At 40.7% G+C, this 24,840-nt stretch overlaps 1 protein-coding gene and 1 long non-coding RNA gene across 2 annotated transcripts in view; one reads left to right on the top strand and one right to left on the bottom strand.

Annotated features, from left to right (window-relative positions):
• The window catches only part of ARNT2 (aryl hydrocarbon receptor nuclear translocator 2), a 105,186-nt gene that overhangs the window by 24,069 nt on the left and 56,277 nt on the right, over positions 1-24,840 (top strand). The window contains 4 exon segments of the mRNA XM_065688269.1: positions 1,853-1,964; positions 8,133-8,180; positions 14,323-14,536; positions 16,687-16,900. Of these exon segments, the coding sequence (XP_065544341.1) occupies positions 1,853-1,964; positions 8,133-8,180; positions 14,323-14,536; positions 16,687-16,900 (588 nt within the window).
• LOC136018736 (uncharacterized) lies at positions 333-23,363 on the bottom strand. The gene is made up of 4 exons (XR_010614552.1): positions 23,073-23,363; positions 2,885-3,020; positions 2,351-2,563; positions 333-609 (listed from the first exon to the last, which is right to left on the bottom strand). It is a non-coding gene; the product is annotated as an uncharacterized LOC136018736 (long non-coding RNA).

The following is a 24,840-nucleotide window of genomic DNA, read 5'->3' on the forward strand; positions in this document are numbered from 1 at the left end:
GCTTGGATTTCTAGACTTCTAAGAGTAGATGAATCCAACCCTTGGCTTGGTTTTTCATAATTCTTGTTTTAGATTGAGGAAAATGAGGTTAAAAAAAATTCTTATTGCAATTACAAATACAGTGTTGGTTTTACTCAAAATACAGCGCATGGTTGATCTAAAATTGTTTCACTGTAACTGCTTTAAAAAAATTTGATCTCCTTGATGATCTGTGCTGGAATGTGTTTCTGAGTGACAGGGACACTTTGCAGGTAAATTTATGATGGTTCTTACCATCTGCTTTAATAAATGAGTAAGCAGAGCATTTCATAATTACCTTCAGTTGTGTCCATGGAATGTGAGTTTGAGTGTTCCAAGTGAATTATTGGCATCAGACTGCTAAGGATACTTAATTCTGGAAATAGTGATTTAACAGTTATTTGGATGCTCATCCTTTTATTTGTATGGCAATATGGTAATATATATTTAATGTAGGGTTTCCATGCAGCAGCAGCTTTAGTCACAGAGGGACTTTCCATGGTGTGGTGTTGAAGGCAGAGGTCTCATTGTTTATCCTTGCACACTTTGTTGAAAAATATTGAATGAGTACTTTGCTTTGTTGCTTTTTAGCTGAAAAGGAATTAATAGAAGTAAATGTCCTAGAAGAAACTTATGGTATCAGTTAATAGATAAAATGTTATTATTTGAAACGCATAATGTTGCGTGATGGATTTATATAAAGTGGCAGAGACAGAAGTGCACTCCAGACATAATGAAAGAACATGGATTGCTGTTTCCATAATTGAAGATCTTTTGTACTTATCTGGTGGGGGAAAAAATAGCAGGATTTTTTAAGACATTTGCTTTCCATTAGTGAATATATTTATCGGTAGCTCCAGATACTCCACCAAGTTGGTTTTTTTTTAAAGAAAAGTTGGAAGGAGGATGCATTTTCTTTCAATATAATTAAATGCTGTGACTGTAGACTAAAGTATCTCTGCATTAAAAAAGTTTCAGTTGCTTCCATAGTTTACAAGAGTTGCAGAGGCAAAACATGCTTCATCCATGGGCTAGGAGAAAAGGGTGTAAATATGTTAGATTCCGCTTTTCTTTTTTGAAGTTTAATGAACCGTTATTAATAGGTTGTAAAAGTACTTGCCATTAGCGGTCTGGAAACCACTGCATAAGGTGTGCTCTTGCTGTTTTCTCACATCAAAGTTTTGAGGTTTAACCTGTGGCTATGCCCAGAGCACTGGCAGAGGGATTAATATCAGCCTGGATTTTCGGCTCTGCTCTGATCAAGACACCACACAGAAATACAGGAAGCCTTGGAGCTCTGCAAAGTTCTGGTCCTCTCAATGCCACCAGCATATAAATAATAAAAAACAATGTTGCCTGATAATTCATCCAGGCTCTAAATTCTTGACTTCACTGGCAAACTGAGAAGTTTTCTAAGTTTTGTTTTTCTTGGTGTCTTGGTACCATGATCCACAGTTTCATTTGGGAATTCATCTCTGCATTCTCTACAGAGCAGTTTAACTGTTGTAAAAGGTTGTTGGCCTTCATCTGACAGCCCCTCTGAGCAGTAAAATAAGAACCATTGGGTAAATTTAAATACAGAGGTACCTACATGCTATTCTCTCTGTCTCCCAAGGCACTCATAATGGCTGTTGACAGAACTGGCCTTTTAAGAGAGCTGTGAATCTGCTGGTTTTTGCCTGGAGAGCTTTCCTTTTCCTTAGAAATAAAAAGCAATGCTTTCTCAGCATATTTTTGAAAGGACCTTTCTCTAACATCATCATCCTGGATTTCTCCTTTCAGATTCGGATTAAAGGGTATTTTTCCCTCCTCTTTCCCTACTTCTGCATTACAGAAATGGCATCAGATATTCCTGGATCAGTGGCCTTGCCAGTAGCACCAATGTCAAGTGGACAAGTGAGAATGGCAGGATCCATGCCTTCCAGAGGAGGAAAGCGCCGCTCTGGGTAAGCCTTTGGGTGTTTTCTTTTTAGGTCTGAAGTTGAAAATGACTGGTTTTGAAGAACTGAAAATGGACTTTCATGTGAATGTTTACTATGTAATTTCTATATCTGTAAACTACATTATAGCATTAGTCACTGATGGTTTATTTCTCTCTTCAATGTGTCTGCTCTTCCTGCAAGATCAGACTTGCTGATAAGTGTATAGTTTGTTGTTTTACATGCTTCAAAAGACTTTCAGGTTTGGCAAAGCATCCAGGAGCTGAGTTTGGCTCCTGTGGCTGTTGTATGTGCAATGAATTGCACATTGCCTACATCTGTTTAATCTCAAAAGGATTAATCCTGTGAATAAAGGTAGTGAGATGTGTTTTTACTTGCATATGCAGACTTACCCAACTTCATCTGAAGTTTGGACTTGGAATCTCAGATGGCGGCCTTCTGTTAAAAATGTTTTCTTTATAGTCCCAGGTAAGGAAATAGCACAGGCAGTCACTCTTCAGAAATTGTGGTCTATGATATTCGAGGTCTCAGTGGAAATGCAGCATAGTCTGCTGCTGGAAGAAAAGGCCCCAATCAAGTTCGGCCCTTGCACTAGCTTGAAGTCTCTGCAAAAGAAGAAAATTTATCTTATCCAACTTCAGGTGTTGGTGTGGAATAGAGATAGTTCTTCCACATCAGATTGCTCTCTGGCATCTTATACTAATCCTCCGTTAGGATAAAAGTGTACCAAGAGCTGCAGAAGGACAGAAAACTGCTTTTTAGTATTAGCACACCCCACCCCTGGTTTTATCAAGGGTTGATCACAAATAATGGTCTTTAAATGATGCTTTCTCAGTGAGATGTGATCTGAGAGTGCCTGCCAGAGATTGGTTAGTCTTATATTTAGCCCAAAATATGACAGTGACAAGACTTAACAGTTACGATACCATAAGTAAAATCTTCACTGATGGACACTTCAGGAGAAGATGTTGTTCCGTGTGAAAGCTATTCTAGGGATTCGTTCACCAAGGTATGTTGCCAGTTTTAGGTGTCTGCTCAAGTAACAGTGCTGGAGTCTCAGTCCTGGAATGGATTAACAAGGGAGAAGGTGAACCTCACCTTGAATGCAGAACTAAGTTGGTGTGATGTGAACATTCAGGATGGTTGTTCTGAGGGGGAGTTCCTTCTGACAGGACAATTTGGAGATTTACCCCCACTAAGTGTGCTTCATACGCTGAGCCAACTGTATGAAGTCTGTCTTTGACAGGCATCACATATTTATTTTTTTCAATGAAAAATCCTTTTCAAACTTCCACTAAAAAGAGAAAACAAAGCATTAACTTCTTTTCATTGCTGCATAACATATATAAGCTTTTGTACTTCTGAGATGCAGGATAGTTGATTTCTTTTTTGATCATAAACCATGTCAACTGCCAATACCAAATTGCAAATTACTGTTACCAAGGGTTCATGCTGCTGACTGTGAAATCTTCTGATTATATTAAATGGTGACTTGATATTAATTGAAAGCTATGCTTTAACAGTTGCATTTTAAGTATCATCATCTATTTGGGAGAAAGTGGAGTGGGGGGAGGGTGGGAGGAACATAAAATCAAGTTATTTTAAATTATTTAACATGCAAATTACTTAAGTTAGTACAGATTTGCTGTTGGACCCAGATGCATTTTATCTGTGCACCATAGCTCTGAACTAATAGCCCTTGTCCAAGCCTGAGCTGAGGGTGCATTTTTAGCTCTCTTTTTGTTCAGTATGTGTGTATTCAGACTTTGAGGGAAAGAATGCCTGCTGTGTCTAATTCCTCCTAGCTTCTCTTTGAACAAAGTTGCAGCTAACACTTGGTCCTTTCATTACCGTCCTGGTGATACCTCTTTGTGCACCTAAATCCTTGGGCATTTTAGAGCAAATGCTTTGTGTCAAACATAAAGGAATGTAGCTGGTGAGCACAGTCATCTTTTGCAGCTTCGGTTATCTCTGAAAATTGTTTCTTTTCTCATAATTGCTGAGGCAAGCTGGCAGAATAATTGCTGTATGGACTTGAATGTAGATCAGTTTAAACTCATTTGCTATACAGAAGGTGTTTCTGCCATGAAGGCATTCATCGACAGCTTGCAAAAATATTTTTCCCTTCTATAAATTATGCCAGGTACTTTATAGAAAAAAGTGACAGCATAAGGTGATGCACTGCAGTGGTCCATGGCTACTTTAGATTAATATAACATCAGTTCTTTATTTAATGTGGGGATTTTTTAGGATTTGCTGCATTAGAGGATATGGGGCTTTTTACCTTCCTAGGTTATCTGTACCTGGGGAGGGAGGTTGGTGTTTGGGTTGTTTTTTTGACTGGTTGGCTTGCAGTGGCATTGGGTTCGTTTCAGTTCAGCATATAGTCTTGTCTGCTCTCTGTATGAGGCCTGTAAGATCTAGGGAGATATGGGGAGGAAGAAACCTCAGCCCCCCTCCCCAGCTGTACCCCCCGATATTGTACTGAACAAAAGGCTGTAGTGTGGATTCCCATCTGTCTCTCAGCTGCATCTGCTCTTGCCCCCTTCCTATGCTGTATAATCATGGCAAGCCATCTTTTGACATTTCTTGGGAATTTTACGTAATAATTTTGTTGCAATGTTCAAACCCTCCCCCATATCAATTTTTTAACCAGTGCAGGACCACCTTATGGGAGGAGGGATTTTTCTTTGTATGAAAATGTTTCTGCTTAAAAATAAATATTTTCTAAAAAACATTTTTGTCATGGTATTTATGGTACCCACTCATCTTTTTGAGGAAAATGTATTTTAATAAGTACCTCATACATCAGGTCTTTTCATGATTGACATGAACAGCATGAAAGAGGAAAACAAAATTTATGCTGTCTCTTCAAAACAAAAGAGCATAGTGCAGCTCTTTTAAAGTCTGTCTTTAATGGGAATTTGAAATGAAGATAAAAGGTACTCTTTCTGAAACTTCTGAAATGATGTCATTTGTCTTCTTGGAGGCTGCTTCTGCTGTTTTGCTAATGTGCAAAATATTCTATCTAAACAGAAGACCTGATCTGTCAGGGTATGAGGAGTTTGTCGGAATATTATTTTTATATGTTCTGCTGTGTTCTGCTAAAGATTACAGCTGATTCCCTGCCTTTCACTCCCATCTTGCTGTAAAGCAAACACGGAGGTTCAGGCAGGATGTTGGAGGCAATGACTTTATACCTGAGATATTTTTTTTGCAGGTTTTGAAAAGGTTTTCTTCATCTTGCACAGTGAAATATGAAATCAGGAAAGGAGGGACAGAGATGTATTTACTGTTGTGTTTTTGCAAGTATTGACGTTTTGAATTAACTTCATATGAAATGTCTTCTTTTTAATAATCTTCATTTGAAATTAAGTCAAATTTTTAAAGTAATTCAACAAAACAGAGGCATTATTTAAAGATTTAGTCTGTTACAGTCCGGTGTTGCACCCTAGGCACTCAGATTCTGCCATGATGGGCCAACTATAAATGTGATGGTTATTGCTTGTATATATTAACCTACCGAGATCTTATGAGGAGCTGATATCCAGCCATCTCGATAAACAGGTGTGTTAGTTCCACTTACTCCTTTGGAAGTAGGTATACGGCACAGGCAGCAGCATCAAGCCTTAACTGTTATCAGCTTCTCTGTAATTCTCTGCATTATATTCCAGTAATAATAAACTAGACTCAATGCAGTAGAGCTGATACTTGATTGTGGGGAGAAATCTATCTCTTGTCACTCAGCTGGAGTATTTGGCTGGAAGTTAAGAAAATTGAGGCACAGGATCTCAGTATATTGAGGGGAAGGAAAGGAATTAGAAAATTAATCCATCCCAAATTAAAGCAGTGCCTTGTTAAATCCCCAAATAAAAGGCTTCCCCATAGGTATGTATATTTTCTGCAGCCGTTTTCCCTCGAGTTTGAAACTGGAGGTTTCTCTCTGTTGCCCCTGAAACCAGAGAAGGATAGGCCTTATGTGATGTTTTTGTGGGCAGTTTCAGGTGGAGCCAGCCCGATGCTGGTCTGAGTATGCCCTCTGCTTTTAGACAGCTCTTGTGAAGCAGACTTCCACATTCTCAGTGTACATAGAAACATTGCAATTGAAATAACTTAGAAGTTTGTTCTGGAATCTCACCTATAGCCACATTGTTATATGTGGGGAAGAAGCAGGTAGGTAAGAGGAGACCTTTGGCTCGATGATAATGTGTTGAATGTTAAATTGCTGGGAGTATTGTCTGTGCAGCAGGTCTGGGGAAATTTAGGGTGCTGGTGCTGAAGGCCAGATTTGGGGTGATGGGTAGCAGCACATTGGCTGGGTCCTGGCTTAGGTGCAGACTCCATGGCTCTGTCAAGAGCTCTGGCCACTGGAGGTCGGTGGTGTTCTGTACAAGGCAGCTGAGAGGTCACGGACCTTGAAACCCAGTTTGGTGATAATTAGGCAAGCAAAAGTGTAATTTGTAATGAAAATGATGACTACATCAAACTTAACCAAATTAAATATGTGTTTTTTCTCAAGACTCTTTGGGGAAAATGTTTTTCTCTCTACTTCCTCCAGAAATGAAGAATCACTGTTTCCATCTGGAAAATATTACTGTGACTTTTCTAATACTGTTTCCAATTCTTGTGCTTGTTCCTTGTCCTGACTGTACATAGATAGCTGTGATTCGGACACATCCTTCATAGACCAGTCTCTCTTGGTTATCAGAGTTAAGAAGCAAGGCAGTATTGCCTGTCTGACACTCATACTTCTGTATGCTGATGTAGTTTTAGAGAGCATTTTTGCAACATTGTTCCCACACTCTGAACATACAAATCTTAATTTTTAATTGCTGGGGGTTCTTTTAATACTGAGGTAAATATTGCCACTTTGCAGGGTTTTTGCCTTTAATAGGACTTATATCTGTTGTTAATATGAAGAGTGTCAGAGACATGGAATCTGTAATTGTGTGAAGGTTTATTACACTGAAATGTTAGAAAGCTCAAAGTGTTAAAGAAACACGTCAAAACTGTTTGCAGAGCAAAACCATGATTTCTTATCTACACAAATTACACTGACTGATCAAGGTCTGCATATCATACTGATGTATTTTCTTATTAAAAGTACACTAATGCAACAATTGTGTTTGATAATTTTATATCATCTTGGTTCTTAATCTGCCTTAATGGCTGAGTCATGCTCTTATAATTGAGATACATGTTTGTTCACCTCTTTTTAAAGGTTTAAAAATGAGTAAAATGTTTTGGAAATTATACTGTTGCATAACTTTATAAGAACTTGGTATCAATGGGAAGGAGACTATCACACTGCCTAATGCAGGAAACTAATTTAGGTAGCTAATTTAGGAAGTTAATCTTCCTAGTCTCTCTGTTTAAGAAGCGAAGAAAAGGGGTTTCTGCTTTTTGTAGCTCCCTGGAGGAGCCTAACTGGAGGGGAGGGATTTGCAAGAGCTCATCTCTTCCACTGACTTAACAAGAAGGTCTGGAATATAAACCCAGGTAAGTTAGGTGTACGGTAGACCCATAGGTCATTTTTAGTATTGACCACAGGAATACCACAAAGTAGTTGTCATTTGCAGACTGGGTAATAATTTGTATGAACTGATAGGTTAATTTAGGGCAACTCTAAAGAATGTACTACAGTTACAATCAGTAGCAGCGATGTAGATAATCCTTGTAGCAGGGAGGCTGGGAGTTTATTGTGTTCTACGTCTAGCTTTCTTTAGGCTGGGTCAAAACCAGTGCCCTGGCATTTAGTATGTGTACAGCTTTAGAACTTTTTCTTTAGTCTTAATTTTAGTCCTTGAACATAGCATCCCCACTGGTTTCTGTAAACTTCCGTCAAGCCTAAAAGGTATTTTTACTTCAGACCATCTTAAAAGAACTTCATTTGCTTAATATCTCCTTATATTTGTTAATTTTAACAGTGCAGATTTCTGTGGAGAAGAAGTCTATTACTTTACTTTAAAAATCCCGACAACTTGTTCTTTGTATTCCTGGCAGATGATGAGCTACCTTTAGGGGTTCTGGAGAATATGAGCAAGACTGGAATCTACAGTTTTTAACGCCTCCAGTCAAAATATGAATCAGACAAGACTGAGAACCAGTGGCTTGAATGTTCATATCACCATTACCAACATCATGATTACTGATTTGGAAATCTTGCTTTTACAGGATGGACTTTGATGATGAAGATGGGGAGGGACCCAGCAAATTTTCAAGGTGAGCATTTAAAGAGAGTTGGCCAAATCACTGAGTTTTTTTCGGTGGAGAAAGACAGCTGTCTCACTACTAGTGCTTTAAAGTAAACGTGAATATGGATAAAGAACTTGGCCAACAACTTGACCTAAATTCTAGTTACTGTTTCTATAAGCTTCCTTTGCAACTTTGCAACTGGCAGAAATCTGCCTAATGTAGTTACTGGTTTACATAGCTGACAGCGTATGTCATAATTTTGCTCTGAAGCTATGTCAAATGAGAAAACTTGTGACTTTTAGGTTATTATTTCAACTGTTGTACATGAACTCTGCTTATTTGACATTGCTGAAGTTGTCTTTCTGGCACTGAAAATGAATTTTATTTTGTATTTCTTTCATATGTTAACTGCTTGTTAAGATAGTATGACAGCTCCTAGAGATGTGAATTGTTTAAGATTAAAGCTCATTATATACAATTAGGTGTACCTGAACAGTAAAAATTGCCAAAATAAATGTTAATTAACATGGGCTATTCTAGGCTAGAAATAAAACCAAACATTAAAGCATCATTGCCATTTTTTCACTTTTTCTTTTCCCCTGGTCACACTGTTCGCATATTTTTTCAATTGGAAACCAGGCAGCTGCAGTGAGGGGTAGATTTGTTGAGGCCTACAGGTAACTGCTGGTTATCCACACTGTAACTGCAGCATTATAGCAGCAGTCGTGTTGAAACACAGATGTCCCCATAGGGTTTTCAACAGGATCCTCCTGGGCAGTCTGAAAGATGAGTATACGGAATATGTGTTGTAAGACCATATCATAACCTACTGGACAAGACCAGCAGCACCCTTGTTTAGCTGATGTCATTTACAGAAAGGATATTCCAGTTCCTGGTGTTAAAACTGGTGATCTGAGGGCTAGTCCCAATGTTTGGTGGGCTGCACCTCCAATACTGTGTTCAGTTTTGGGCCCTTCTCAAGAGAGATATTGAGGTGCTGGAGTGAGTCCAGAGAAGGGCAATGGAGCTGGTGAAGGGCCTGGAGCACAAGTGTGATGAGGAACAGCTGAGGGAACTGGGGTTGTTTAATCTGGAGAAGAGAAGGCTCAGGGGGACTTTGTGGCTCTCTACAAGCACCTGACAGGAGGTTGTAGTGAGGTAGGGGTTAGTCTTGTCTCCCAAGTAACAAGCGATAGGACAGGAGGAAATGGATTCGAGTTATACCAGGAGAGGTTTAGATTGTGTATTAGGAAAAATTTCTTCACCAAAAGAGTCATTAGGCATTGGAACAAGCTGCCCAGGGAAGTGGTGGAGTCACCATCCCTGAAGATATTTAAAAGACATGTAGATGCAGCACTGAGCAACATGGTTTGGTGGTGAACTTGGCAGTGCTGGTTAACAGTTGGACTTGATCTTAAAGGTCTTTTACAACCTAAATGATTCTGGGATTCTAAGATTTGTGATGAATGTGACTTGATTTGTGCCTGCATAAGTGTCAGGGTTGCTAGGCACACTGGTGCATGTGTGTTGGTCTCTCTCCATCCTGGCTTCAGCCTTTCAAAGTTTGGTAGTGGGGAGAGCCATAGTTCCATTCATTTTATTTGAGAGGTATGCTGTACTGTGCCTAGACTCAGCTGATTTTAGATGTCAGATGAAAAACTGATATTTAAATCTTAAAATGCTGTTAAACCTCCAGGTTGTTCTGCTATTACAGAGTGTGGGAAAACAGTGCAGAGATGCTCATGGCCATGTTCAGACATCCTCTTCTAGTTGCGCCCCTCTTTTAGGACTTTTCCCTTCCCCAAGTATCTCACCTGGCTGATTCCTAGCTTGTATTGGTCAAAATTATTCGGTTAGCAAAGAAGTGCTGTTTAAATATTTAAGCTAGCCCAGCTGACTTCATGCCTGAAGAAGCATGCATATAGTGAGGTCAGCTGGGAGACTGAAAGGGAGAAAACAGTAGTTGGAGGCAGTAACATCTTCAGCTCAGCTAGTCAGATGAGGATTAGTAGAAAAGCCCCAAGCTAGTGGGAGCACAGGAAATAGTGGTGTTAGTACAGTACTCCACGTGAGTTAACACACCTTGCTTCTCAGGGACTTCCAAGCCAGCTCAGGTATCTCTGCATGGCATCTCATTGTCACATGGAAGCGTATGCATGCACTTGTCAGCAAATGGTATGTGGCCATTCCTCATTGAATCTGTCTTTTTGTTCCAAATTCTTTGGGTCAGTCTCTTCTCTGGGAACATTCAAGTAGAATAAAGTGGTGGTTTCACTTGAATGAGTTGAGGGTGCTGGTGTTAAGCACAGCATAGAAGTACAGCTCAAGGCTCACTTAAGCTTTGTCTTCAGTGTTTGAATGAGTCATAATAAGGAAGAAAAATATGAAACCCTATAGAGGAACTTGCACAGTTGGGATACTTAAAATTAGTTTTAATTCATTTGAGAAAAAGTTCATTACTAGTTTTGTAGAGACAAGATGCTTAGTTATTTTATGCTGTTTAACTTTGTTAGCTAATGCATGGGACCTTCACAGACTCTCTGGTGTAATAAATTGCATCATTTTGGAAAGGCATGATTCTAATACAAAATCTCACTGGACTGTTCTTGAGCAGAAATACTACTCACTTCTAGAGAAGCTGTTAGCCTTATTTTTTGGTATTTTTAAACCCCTACATACTCGCATTTGGAAAATGCAATTTGGTTTCTCCAAAAGTAAGATCTTTTTCAAACAAATGCAGTTTTTTGTAACTATGCTAGCCAAACCTGATTTCAAATGATGAGTCTGTTTTTAGGAAAGGAGGAGCAGCATGTCATTCTTTACTGAAATGTCACATTGCTGCCTGTCTCTGAGACAATGCTTCAGAAATGGTGACGATTTAATCCCACTGGGCTAAAGTCCAATTGATCTGGATTTCCTCCATGAAGTTGCTGCCGATACACCACACATACCTGTTAGGGCATCTAACTGCAGTTGGTTTGTGTAGGAATGAGATACCTGTTTACTTCTGGGATTTAAGCCAGTTTTAATTTCACTTCTATTTACCCCGCAGTTTCATCTGCCTGACTGACTTTTGCCAGTCTTCCCAACAGACGGTACAGTGTCTGTACCTGCTAAAGCTGTTTTCTGAAGGCGTCCTTATATAATACATTGCACTTAAACGTGTGTCTCTCTGCCCTCCCATGTTATCTGTAGACCATCAGTGCCCTCTGCTGAATGGAGTGAGTTGTGGTTGCAGTCTGGAAAAGATACAGCTCCTTCACTTCCAAACGGCAGTGAATATTTCATGGGCTGCTGTAAATAAGATCTCAGTGGTGTTCTCTGTAATGGTGCTGGTTGTTAAGTTTCCCAAGCAATGAGTGTATGTCAAAGTGTTTGCATAAATGCAGTGAAATGTGTCTCCAACTTTTTTAAATATATAAATGAAGCTTTTGAATCAGCATGGCTTGGAAGTTTCATCAGACTATGTTTTCTTTGCTTTATCATTCTCATGCCCTCATTTTTCTTGCTGTTATTTGTAATAGTTTGCAGTTGTGAACCTCTGCTTTCTGCTGTGTGTTGACTGTCATGCGGTGCATAACCCTTGTGGATTTACTTACTGTCTTTTGTTTCTAGGTATGATGGTGATCAAATCTCTGGTGATAAGGAAAAGTTCGCAAGGTAGGCGTGTTCTGTAGAGCTCTTCTGCTGAGAGAAAAGAGGGGGATGTTCGTGTCCAGAGAATCTCAGTACGTGTGCATTAGCTTAGAGAGCTGGTTATTTTGTTTCTAGGTGGGACGATGATCAAAGTATTGCTGACACAGAAAGGATGGCGTGGTAGGAAAAGGGAAAATCCAGCACGGTTTGGCCTCATTTTTATTTTATATGATCCCGTCCTGACTGATCAGGAGTCAGGAGGGTTGGCTGATCCAAGCATTTTTGAAATCAGAAGTAGTAACCTTGGACTTAAGTGGGTTTGGATCAGCTCCCACAGTCTACCGAGATTATGCCCCTCCAGAATTTCCATATAAAAGTAAAGTTAGTAATAACAGAATTAGGACATCATTCTGTAAACGTGTTCATGAGTGACAGGATTCCCATGGCAGGCACTTTTGCAAGAGGAGCACAGCCCCTTTTAAGGGTTTAAATGTGAAGCAATTTCAGTAAAGTTTCAGGGTTTTGTTTGCTTGAACATGGCCAGTTGATGAACATATTGTTACTTTTCAGCTTTTATGAACATAAATTAAATGGATTATTGGATATTCTTCTCAGGAATTTTTGCAACATCTATTTTGGTTGTTTTCGAAGTTCAGGGGTATTAAAATACTTCAGTGGCAGACAATGTAATATGTACTTATAAAATATGTGTTGAATGTGTGTGTTCTTTGTCTGTCTTGGTCACCATTTCTGTGAAAATGCTGAACTTAAAGCAAACTTTTATCCTGTAAAAATGCATTTTTCTTCCACTTGTCCATATTTATCCCCATGTATATGATGACCTATACACGTGTGCTGTTATGTCCATGTGCACTGTCACACAAGCTGTTCTGCTTGTGTGTTTGTATACAGTCTGACTCCCATAGTCAGTGTTCTCTTCTACATCTGTGAAATCCTACACAAAGGCCGTTTATCGGCCATTGGAAGTGGAAAGGTTCACTATTACAGTGTATTAGATAAGTAGATAGTGACCTTCACCAAGGGACTGGCTGTAATTTGCTGAACAGCCATGGGCTATCATTGCAGGGACCCATAGCTGGATTTCCTGAATCAAATAGTAATCATAGGCATCAGCAGTTATAACACAGCTGTGCTAGTAGCCTTAACAAGTGGCATTTCTGGAGACAATGCCTCATGCATATAACATGAGGGTACATATTTTAGAGCAGAACAAGCCCGTGCATTCCTGTATTTTAAGAAGCAGCATACTATGACTTAGATTCCTCCCTGCATTTTAATAAAAGGCTCCATTCTTAAAAGTAGCCAAAAAGTGTGCCAAGCCTCCCTTCTACTTTCATAATCAGTCTTCATAACAATCAGCTCCAAAGAATGTTGTGGTTTCTTTTAATGTTGTGTTATCATACTGGTCAATGCTGGTGGACTTCTCCAAGTGATCAACTTTCACAAGAAAATGCCATACACAGCTCATTGAAGATGCTGCTTTGACATCTGAAGCATCATGTACCTGTTGTGTACTTGTATTTAGCTGCCATCAGACAGGTACAGTATGGGAAAAAATAAGTGCTAAGCACTGAAGTATTCTAGGTCCATTTGGACCATTTCAGATGTATGTATTGGAGTAGTTCCTTAACAGTGATCAAGCAGTGGTGATTTACAGTAGGGGAAAACTGAATTCTCAGATCTTCAGTTCTGAAAGATTTTAGTAACTGTTCATTTTGAGAACTCTCAAAGTTGACTCACCGTGTCATTCATATGTTTCCTATAAAGGAGCTCATCCCAAAGTGGGGCAGCACCAAGTACTGTCACTGTTATTTCCCTGCTGTGCTAGAGTGTTCTCGAACATAAATTCTGATCTGTGTCTGGCAAGCCAGATGTTTATTTGCTGTCTTTCATACTCATTTATTTACTGGGATTTTTTTCTGTATGTACTGTTTTACCATATATGGTCCCAGTCCTGCAGTCTGATCCTGCAGGCATGTCATGTCTCCCTACAGGGGTGCAGGATGTTCCACTCGGCATTACAGGACTGGAGATCTGTGTTGTCACTGAATGGGGATTTTTGTAAGACCTGACCTGATCCAGCTGTTGTGTTTCCTTAAAACAAGACCTTTTATAAGCAGATCCAACACCTTGAACAAGGAAGCTGTGAGATACACACCAGAAAAATTGGGAGTTTGGCTAGACTTGACAGTTGACAATTCTTCGCATCCTTCTATTTGTTTTTTCTTTTTCTCTCCTTAAACCAAAGGAGATTAAACCGGTTAAGAGATTAAGGCCACAAGCCTTATACAGGGGTTCTTCTCAGAGATATGGGCAAATAATATTTGTTCTTCTATGGCCTGGATTTTCTGCCTAGAAACTGAGGGATAATGGTGCTTAGTTTTGTAAAGCACTTCAGTCTCCTGGGCTGGAAACAGCAAAACAAATGTGAAGTATTAGGATTCGTTACCTCCAGTTGAAATTCTCATCCTGTCTGCTTTTCTGTTTGTTTGGTGTTTCTTTAAATGTTCAGGGAGAATCATAGTGAAATTGAGAGACGCAGAAGAAACAAGATGACACAGTACATCACCGAACTGTCTGATATGGTCCCCACTTGTAGTGCATTGGCTCGTAAGCCTGACAAGTTGACGATTCTTCGCATGGCTGTTTCACACATGAAATCAATGAGGGGCACTGGGAACAAATCTACTGATGGAGCTTACAAGCCTTCATTTCTTACAGAACAGGTAGATTTTTCACAAGTATCTATTTTCTCTGGTTTGTGGTTTTAATAGATGTAAGGAAACAGTGAGAGGAGTAGAATCTCAGCTTGATCCTTTGCTGTTGTGTAGTAACTGGTACAAGCTATGTATTCAAGGCGTTTGTGACTGTTTGGACTTGTTCTTAGCCATGTGTCAAATCTTTCTCCTAGCTGCAGCAAAATGCATGTTCTTATTGAGGACTGTCCATCTGAAAAACAAGTAATTTGCTGCTTCTCATCACCGGAAAGGAATTTTCACCCCAGAACTGGGTTTTTCCCATCCTAACAAAGATCCTCTAAAATAGGTTATAAATTAATCTGGAAAGACCTGCCTTTCCCTCCTGGGTTTAGAGGGAGGTTAAAAACATTGTTTAGTCTTAACACCTAAATTCCCAGCAGCTGAAGTGGGCAGAGATGGATCCCATCTGTACTAGCTGAGGTTACATTTTGGATGGAAGAAGGAAGATGCACCCAGTGCTCGAAGGAAAACTGTTTAACTGAGCGCACTGACAATTTCTACCACTTTCATTGTTTTTGAAGTCCTGTGGGTGTAATTGTGCGTTTTCGTGGTCTGAAACCATTTAAGCACTTACACATGTAAGTTATGGCTAAAGGCAATACTTCCTTCTATTAGAGAAACAGCAGCTGCTGCTGACCTCTTAGTGATCACATCTCTACTCATCCTGGCTTTCCTGCAGTGTATTTCTGGAAGGACTGTGCCATTCAGCTGGTTCTTGGTAGGGTGCCCTAGTCACTTCTCATTGCAACTCTTTGGGTTTTGAATCCTGCAGAATAACAGAGTTTATCTTCATCTTTGTTAATAATGTATGCAAAACAGGTCTCATTATCCTCTGTATAGTGCAGCCAGCTATGCGGTGAAGTTTTTATTTACTCAGTACTTCTATGTGCTTTCTTTAAAGTAAAGCAGAGAAGTTGACAGACTGTTAAGTGTTTCTTGAGATGAGTTACCCATTCCTTCAGTAGAATTTACCAGACTTTGATCCTCACTCTATCAGCTAATATCTACCACTTGCACAGTAGCCATGCTGAGCTGTCTATCCTGGATTGGACTCAGCTTGTCCAGGGCTCTCTGAGTTCCACATGCAGTATCTTGACAAGCTCTGGTGGTCACTGGAGCCACCAAACAAAGGCTGTTCAAGCTTGTTTCCCAGGAATTGGAGTGGTACTTAGCATCCTTTCCCCTGAGAGGCTTTTAAGCTCTGTTAAGCAAAGGTGGTGTTTCTGTGTGATGCAGACAAACAACTGTTTACATGTGCAATTCAAGGTTTTGAGTTCTTAAGTCCAGTGTCTGAAAGTGAGGGAAGGAAGTACCTTGCTTTAAAGGACTATGGTCCCGCTTCCAGAGCTCAGGTGGGGTCAGGGCACTAGTTGCTGCGTTCTCAGGTGAATGTGTGGGTCTGTCAGATATCTGTCTCAGGACAGAAGTACCCAGGATGATGAGCAGGGGACTATGTAAAAAAACCACCAAAGACAGGGTGTACTAGACCCTTTGCATCTCCGAGGTTTCATATTCACAGGCTGGAATAAAAAACCAAGAAGCGATACAACCTTGTGTAGTGGCTTGGGCCCACTAATGGGAGGCGAGGCTGAGGTTTCCCGTCCCCATTCCCACTTAATGCCTTTTATCCAGAGACTGTTTAATTTACAAACAGAGCTCACCCAGAGGAGGAGAACGGATGACATGACACAAACCAGAATGACTTGTTGGCTTCTTTCCAGTTAATTTATTCAGGACGTTTAATTAAAGGATGAGTTTGCCGTATAAGTTACAGCTGTTCATTTCCTCTGTTTGTACACTGAAATAGCTTTTTATTTTTTAATGTTAGATGCCCATCACACAATATGTAGTGTGTTTTATTTACTTAATTTTCTTGAAGTGCATTGAGATCACCAGATGAAAGGCAATCAAGAAAAACAAAGTGTTGTTTAAGATCAGCGATTTATGGCTTGCTGCAAGTTTGGTTGTGGTGTTCTATTAATACTACAGTGAAAATTTCTGCCTAGGTTGTGATCAGCTACTACAATCACAAGAAAACAATATTCTTTGGCAGTGACAGATGTGTTATTTAATCCCCTTGTCTTGCTGGCATTCTAACCAAATCCTTTCTTTGGAAGGAACTGAAACATCTTATCCTGGAGGCTGCAGATGGGTTCCTGTTTGTAGTTGCAGCTGAGACGGGAAGAGTGATCTATGTATCAGATTCTGTGACTCCCGTGCTGAACCAACCACAGTCTGAATGGTTTGGCAGCACTTTGTACGAACAGGTTCATCCAGACGACGTGGAAAAGCTGCGAGAGCAACTATGTACATCTGAAAACTCTATGACAGGTCAGATATGTCTGATGTATAGTTCTGTGTGACAGATCCCTGCAGAGTTTTTGTGATGTTCAAAATGATGGGTTTAAAAATCTGGTAAAAATGAAATTCAGCAAGGTTACACTGCATTTTCGTGCAGGCAGTGCAATAGTAGAAGTCTTCTTTTGCCTGACTATATTTTGATTCCTATTGTTTGACTTCAGTCAAACCACCTTCACGGAGCTCTGCATTCAAACTCCTGGGTTGGGTAGGTTTGGAATCTGGATTGTTTTCAGGCTTGGCCTGGAAATCTGGATTGTTTTCCTTTCGTCCTCAATGAACTTGTGACTTCTTTACAAATATGTGTTTCTTTAGGGCAGTGTTTATTTTGAAGGAAAAAATCATACTTTAGACTTTCCCATTTTCATAAAAATTCCTTGTGGTTTGCTAACGGGAATCCTGGGGGAAAAAATCTAGTGTCTGGCAGCTGAAAATGTGGATTTTAAACAGGAGGCTTGATCCTGTAGCAGTGGTATAAGTTAGCTGTAAGTTGCCTACCTACCATTTCACACATAAAACTAAACCATATTTCTGTGTTCAGTACAGCTCTGGCTTTTACAGTTCAGCCTCAAAGCTGACAGTAGGAAACTACCCTTGTCTTTAATAGGATACATGTGTGTTAGAGCTATGAGAATTAGCTAAATCCTGTTTTAACTCAAACTTGGAAAGGAGAAAACCCAACTTCTCTTTTTATTCTTCCACATAGTATGTTTATAACTAAAGGAAGAAAAAGCTGGGGGAAAATATAACAAAGTCCTGATCCATGCAAAAATCACATAATTCCTCCTTGCTTTAATAATTCATAATTCTGACCTGGTTCGCTGGAAGTTTTGTTATGTTTCATAACTCAAAAGACAGTGAACCAGTTTTGAGTGAACCTGCACACTGTTTACAGCTTCCATGTCAAAACAGTGCCAAATTCATGATTTCCTGTGGTTTAAATGTGATGTGGTTTTGGCAGAGGTTTCGTATATTCAAATTGGAAACTCAAAGCAAAATTCTGTGGTGAAAATCCAGATGGACTGAAACCAAGTGAACAGTTAGGGGAACCTGTGCAGAGCAAAACAGCTGAGTTTCATACCATGAGACTTGCAAAAGAGCACAACCTCTGTTTTTATTATGTAGCATGTAAAACATTTTAATGTATATACCATCTTCCTCCAAGTAGCCTCAGTGAACAGTCATGTTTTGACTTCCAAAAGTGCTCAGTTATGGGGCTTAACCTGCTCAAACTAGAGCAGGACTAGACAATACAGAGCACTTTTTTAAAAACCAACTCTGTGTTTTTTCCAGTTTTAACTGTGTGATTTTCTTTACACTGAATACATCTGTAGCCAGTGGAAAGAGAAATTCAAATAATAGTATTTATAATGCTAATTTTTTTCACTGCCTGAGTCTTTTGGAGTTGTCAGATTGACACAGAAAGCCTGTACCTCTGCTGTATATGGGCAGCTGAATGTTTTTCCACCCTGTTTAGAGCCAGGGTAGCCTGCTTAGCTGCACTCCTTAAGGTTCGGAGGCAGGCTGGATGTAGAAAGGTGCTTTTAAGGGAATGGAGAGTGTGTGTAGTTACAACTGTTCCAAGCAAGTACAAGTAAGAACAGTGTGTAATTGCTCCTAACTGTGTGGAGCACATTGTGCGAGTTTTCCTTTACAAAGTTGGTATGGTTACATATACAGTGCCACTTTTTGGCCAGCTGAACATCTCACAAGCTATAAACCAAGTAAGTCTGCTTCTGAATCAAGGAGAGTCATGTAGTTGTATGTACGTCATCTCTCATCAGATCATAATAGAACAGATTTTTAAGAGGTCTGCTGCAGTTTTCTGGCTTTTAAATAAATGTAGTGTAAAGCAAGTGGCATTGTAATATAGGTCCTAGTTTTTGAGTAGTTTTGGTGTACAGCTCGTAGAATCATAGAATCATTTAGGTTGGAAAAGACCTTTAAGATTATCAAGTCTAACAGTTAACCCAGCACTGCCAAGTCCAGCACTAAACCATGTCCCTAAGTGCAGAGGATGTGACCAGTGAAGCACATTTAGTTAGTATACTAGTAATTTTGTCAGTCTGTAGAGCATAGAATCATAGAATAGTTAGGGTTGGAAAGGACCTCAAGATCATCTAGTTCCAACCCCCCTGCCATGGGCAGGGACACCTCACACTAAACCATGCCACCCAAGGCTCTGTCGAACCTGGCCTTGAACACCGCCAGGGATGGAGCATTCACAACATCCTTGGGCAACCCATTCCAGTGCCTCACCACCCTAACAGGAAAGAATTTCTTCCTTATGTCCAATCTAAACTTCCCCTGTTTAAGTTTGAACCCATTACTCCTTGTCCTGTCACTACAGTCCCTAATGAATTGTCCATCCTCAGCATCCCTTTAGCCCCCCTTCAGATACTGGAAGGCTACTATGAGGTCTCCACGCAGCATTCTCTTCTCCAGGCTGAACAGCCCCAACTGACCCTCCTCTGGACTTGTTCCAACAGTTCCATGTCCTTTTTATGTTGAGGACACCAGAACTGCACACAATACTCCAGGTGAGGTCTCACGAGAGCAGAGTAGAGGGGCAGGATCACCTCCTTCAACCTGCTGGTCACGTTTCTTTTGATGCAGCCCAGGATGCGTTTGGCTTTCTGGGCTGCATGCGCACACTGAAGCTGGCTCATGTTCATTTTCTCATCGACCAACACCCCCAAGTCCTTCTGTGCAGGGCTGCTATCAATCTCTTCTCTGCCCAATTTGTAGCTGTGCCTGGGATTGCTCCGACCCAGGTGTAGAACCTTGCACTTGGCATGGTTAAACTTCATAAAATCGGCATCAGCCCACCTCACAAGCGTGTGGAGGTCCCTCTGGATGGCATTCCTTCCCTCCAGCGTATAAACTGGACCACACAGCTTGGTGTCATCAGCAAACTTGCTGAGGGCACACTCAATCCCACTGTCTGTGTCACTGACAAAGATGTTAAACAAGACCAGTCCCAACACTGATCCCCAAGGGGCATCACTCGTTACTGGTCTCCAGCGGGATGTTGAGCCATTGACCGTAACTCTTTACGTGTGGCCATCCAGCCAGTTCTTTATCCACCAAGCGGTCCATCCATCAAATTGATGTCTCTCCAATTTAGAGAGAAGGATGTGGTGTGGGACAGTGTCAAACGCTTTGCACAAGTCCAGGTAGATGACATCAACTGCTTTACCCTTGTCCATCAGTTCCGTAGCCCTATCATAGAAGGCCACCAAATTGGTGAGGCAGGATTTCCCTTAGTGAAGCCATGCTGGCTGTCACCAACCACCTTGTTGTTTTTCATATGCCTTAGCATGCCTTCCGGGGGAACCTGCTCCAAGATTTTGCCAGGCACAGAGGTGAGACTGGCTGGTCTGTAGTTCCCTGAGTCATCCATTTTCCCCTTCTTGAATATGGGGGTTATATTTCCCATTTTCTGGTTGTTGGGAACTTCACCTGACTGCCATGATTTTTCAAATATGATGAACAGTGGCTTAGCAACTTCATTTGCCAGCTCCTTCAGGACCTGTGGATGGATTTCATCAGGTCCCATGGACTTGTGTACGTTCATGTTCTTAAGATGGTCTCGAACCAGATCCTCTCCTACAGTGGGCCCAAGGTCTTCATTCTCACAGTCCCTGCGTCTGCCTTCCAAGGCTCAGGTGGTGTGGTCAGAGCATTTGCCAGTGAAGACTGAGGCAAAGAAGCCATTAAGAACCTCAGCCTTCTCCAAATCCAGGCTAGCCAGTTCTCCCGATAGTTTCCAGAGGGGGCCTACATTGTCTCTAATCTGTCTTTTATTTGCTGCGTACTTATAGAATCCCTACCTGTTATCTCACATCCCTAGCCAAGTTTAATTCTAACTGGGCCTTAACTTTCCCAGCCTGGTCCCTAGCTTCCTGGACAACATCCATGTATTCTTCCCAGGCCACCTGTCCTTGCTTCCACCTTTTATAAACCTCTTTTTTTGTTCAAATTTTCCTCAGCAGCTCCTTACCCATCCAAGGAGGTCTCCTGGCCCTCCTGAAATGTAGATAAATGTAGCATGTAGATAAAACAGATAGCTCTAGATTTGTTGTATTAAACTTGCGTTTCCTTGACCCTGTAAAGTATCATTAAATAAGAGAAGTAGTCTTCTATAAGGAGTGGTCAGTCTAGTGTCAGTGTGCTTATAAACAACATGCAGCAAGCAGCATCTTGCTCCTTTGAGATACCTTTTTAGGAGCAAGGCGATTTTAGAGTCTGTTCAACTAGTTACACTTTCCTTCTTGTAACACAAGCCGTATTTAGAGTAGCAGCTTTCTAACAGGTAGGAATGAAATGGATATTGCAATGAATGTAAATATGGGTTCCTTAGTGACATTTTAAAAAGTCAAGTAGGCAGATGCACTTCATTAAGTCAGTGTTTATCAAGCCATTTGGGCAGCCCCCAAGTCTCTCTTGGCTTCTTGGCTTTCCAAAGTTATGTCTCGTGCAGAACAAAGGGCAATACAGAGCTTGAAAGAGATGCAAACTGCAAGCCAGTGAGCTGTGTTTGATATTGAAGTTCACTGCAGGCTCCAGGAAAAGCCTCATCTTTTAGTGACCTCTGGCTGTTGAGATAGGATCTGCCTGGGGAAGAGAATTGCAAGTGAAAGTGTAATGATCTGTTACAATTTTTAATTTTGCTCTTTTCCTCATCTTCTCAGGGTACATTTTCTCAACCCTATAGCCTCCTTCTGCAGCCCTTGAACTGGGGAAGCAATGACAAAGGAGAAACTTCACTTGCTTTGCATTAGATCAGAGCAACATCTTTTGGTTATATTTGCTTGTCCTGTTACAAGCACTCATCATTAGTGCTGCATTGCTGGGGTTTTCCCAGCACCTCTTAGCAATCCTGCTACCCAGGAAGCTGCTTCAGACCCTGAGGACTTGGGAGGCTGCCACTGCCAAAGGGGCGCGACAGAGAACAAGCTGGCGGAGAAAGCAGGCTCCCTCTCACATTTCTGCCCCCAGGAATAAGACTGGACTGGAGCTGTGGTTACATGAGCATTTCTTTGGCAGTCACACCAGCTTATGCAATCATCACCTCATCTCACCCTCTCCTCATTTGGCATTTACGTGGTACTACAATGAGTCACATCAAGGGGGCTGACCCAGCCAAAAGCTAAGCTAAGTAAAAAGAAGCTTAGGTTTGGTAGAGACAGCTCTTTGGCCCACCTTGTCACAGGGTTGCTTAAACTCTTGTGGTAGCACCACAGAGAAGCAGGGAGTGAATATTTAAGAGTAAGGAGAGGACAGGACTTAGGAGCAGTAAAAGTATATACCAAATTGAAGTGGCTGTTTAACTATGGCTTGAGCCATATAGTGTGTTTGGGGAGTTAATTGCTTGCTCTATTTTTAACTTCTAGGATATGGGGAAGAATGGATAGTTTATATTCCATTTTATATCCTCAGAGATTTCATTCCCTGGAAATGGAACAATTGTCTGCTTGTTTATTATGCATTAATTGCTAACACATTGTAGCAACAGGAAAGCTGAACTGTGAAGTATATGTATGGCTTGAAATGTTCTGGAAAAGACAGCAGCTGAGACTTGAGAGAAACAAATAGTGCTCCCAAGAAGTCTTGACATGTGTCATAGGCATGAATAACCAGAATGGGGCTAATACTGAGAATAGTAATTTATTTTCCCTCTTTGTTGCTGGAAATCTACAGATGGGAAAACAACCTCAAATATGGATGAAGACCACATCCCACAGTAGGATCCATTAACAAAGACCTGTTTGCCCTTAGGATGCACTGATGAAACCTGGTGGATGTTGGGTTCAGATGCAGGTTCAGGGCTGGAAGGTGTGAAGGGCTGAATAACGCATAGCGTGGTGGAATCCTAATGCAAACAAGAGCCTCTAAGCAGCTGCAGACAACAAATCTCTAATGGTACAGAGAATGGGCAGGACTTAGATTTAAGTGCAAAGAAAAACAGCTTTTGAAGAACACTTCCACTAGATTTACTTTCCAAAAAATGACTGAACAAGTACTGGAGTAAACTGTCCTTCCATTAAAATACAGTGTTTGAGAACACTTTGTGAGACTGATTTCTACTAATCTAATTCTTCATAAGCAGTTCATGAAAGAGTAGAATGAGGAATATAGGTACCTCTGTATGGTTGCTTGGACATATTCCAGTGATTCCATGGTGTGTCTCAGATACACTTGTCAAGGCTGTGAAGTCCCTGTTCCTGCAGCCAGCATCTCCAGTTGGTGCAAATGGGAAACACCCAAGTTTATTATACTAAGTTCTGAGCTCTGATCGGCACAGCATATAGGAATCCAGCTATAATGTCTCCCTTCAGCCTTACTCTCTTTAGCTTAGGCAAGGCAGCAAGCAGCATATGTAATCCCATCCGTGGCACAGAGCTGCCTCAGGACATTGAGGTTCAGAAGGAGACCTTGCAAACTGTTTTAGCTGAGCAGTTAAGAGGTACTGAAACTGTGAATCTGTGACTGCAAGAAAATGATGAGAACCAGAACCCTTAGTGCTTTCAGTTTCAAGTGATTTAAAAATTACTTAAGTCAATTTACTTGCTAACTGAAAAGATTAATTGAGGTTACTTCTGGACAGAACTTGTATGCCAAGTTTAATCTTGGCATGATATTTTATTGCCATATTTTGTAAGTACAAAAAAGTAGAACTTTATGATGGAAATGGTGACTGACTACAGCACAAGTTCAGCTGATAGGTACTTTTTTTAAAGAAAAGACCTTTGTGTGACAATTCTCTGTGGTTTGTGAATATTATGGAAATGTTATATAAGCAGACAGGTGGATTGGGGAACCTGTCTCACGGAAACGTCAAATACTACATAGTCTTGCAGTGATGGTTTCAGCATATGCAGTTTTCTGTCCAACTGTAAAGCTTTGTTACCAAGCACAGGTTGTAGAAACAGCCACAAAATCCACAGTTTTTCTGTAAAATGAGAAAAATTATATTCAACTCAGAAGAGGGCAGTGCCAGAGACCAGTGGAGAAGCATCCCACAGCACTTCACAGATGGGAAGTGCTCAACAAATGGTAAATAACCATGTGAAAGAAGATTAGGAATAACTTCACAACAGATACTCATCCTGAAAATCAGCACAGGATTTCTTTTTGTGCTGTGAGCTGTCTTATACTTCCATGTCAGTTTTCCAAATATAAATTATGCATGATTTTTCTTGAAAGGAGGTTCTTCTCATACAGCCAGCCAGCCAGCCACATGAGTGCAAATGATCAGTTTTCAACTCTCCCTTCAGTGACTGATTTAGGACTCCAACTGATGTGGAGAAGAGCTGGATGAGACTGCTGTTCGGCTTCATGAGCAAAATCCTCTGAAGAAATTCAAATACTAACTTGAGGCATGAGCAGAAACTCAGTCCTGGCAAATATAATCCTGTTATGTCTTAAGATCAACATCAGGAACTGTAAAACTTGTGTCTAATGAAAAAGTAGTATGTTATCAAAACAATTAATGCGATGACTTCTGCACTGTATTAGCAAACCACGGAGGTTCTCTCATCCAGTTAGAAGTTGTATCAGCCTATTTATAAGAAAAAAAAAGGGAGGGGGGGAGGGGCTAAAAATGTCTATTTTGGGTACTGGTGCCAAAAATTTTATATCAAAAATACAGTATCACATGCTCTGTCTTCCTGTGTCTTTTGCAGAAATTAAGATATATGCCAAAGATGGGTGCTTTTCTACCCAGACTTCTTAACTCTCCTTTTGTTTGGAGAAATGCGTCCTTGCTGAGACAGTTTACAGAGCAAGCAGCTCTAGTAGAGCTCCTTTGGGACTTTGTTCTCTAGCCTTCGGTTCTGAAGATCACATTTGTAAGAGGCTTTATGCTTTGGAAAGGTACTCTGTGTGTAAAGGGCTGTTTTAACTGTCAG

Source organism: Lathamus discolor, chromosome 8 (genome assembly GCF_037157495.1).
Source record: "Lathamus discolor isolate bLatDis1 chromosome 8, bLatDis1.hap1, whole genome shotgun sequence".
NCBI classification, from domain to species: Eukaryota; Metazoa; Chordata; class Aves; order Psittaciformes; family Psittacidae; genus Lathamus; species Lathamus discolor.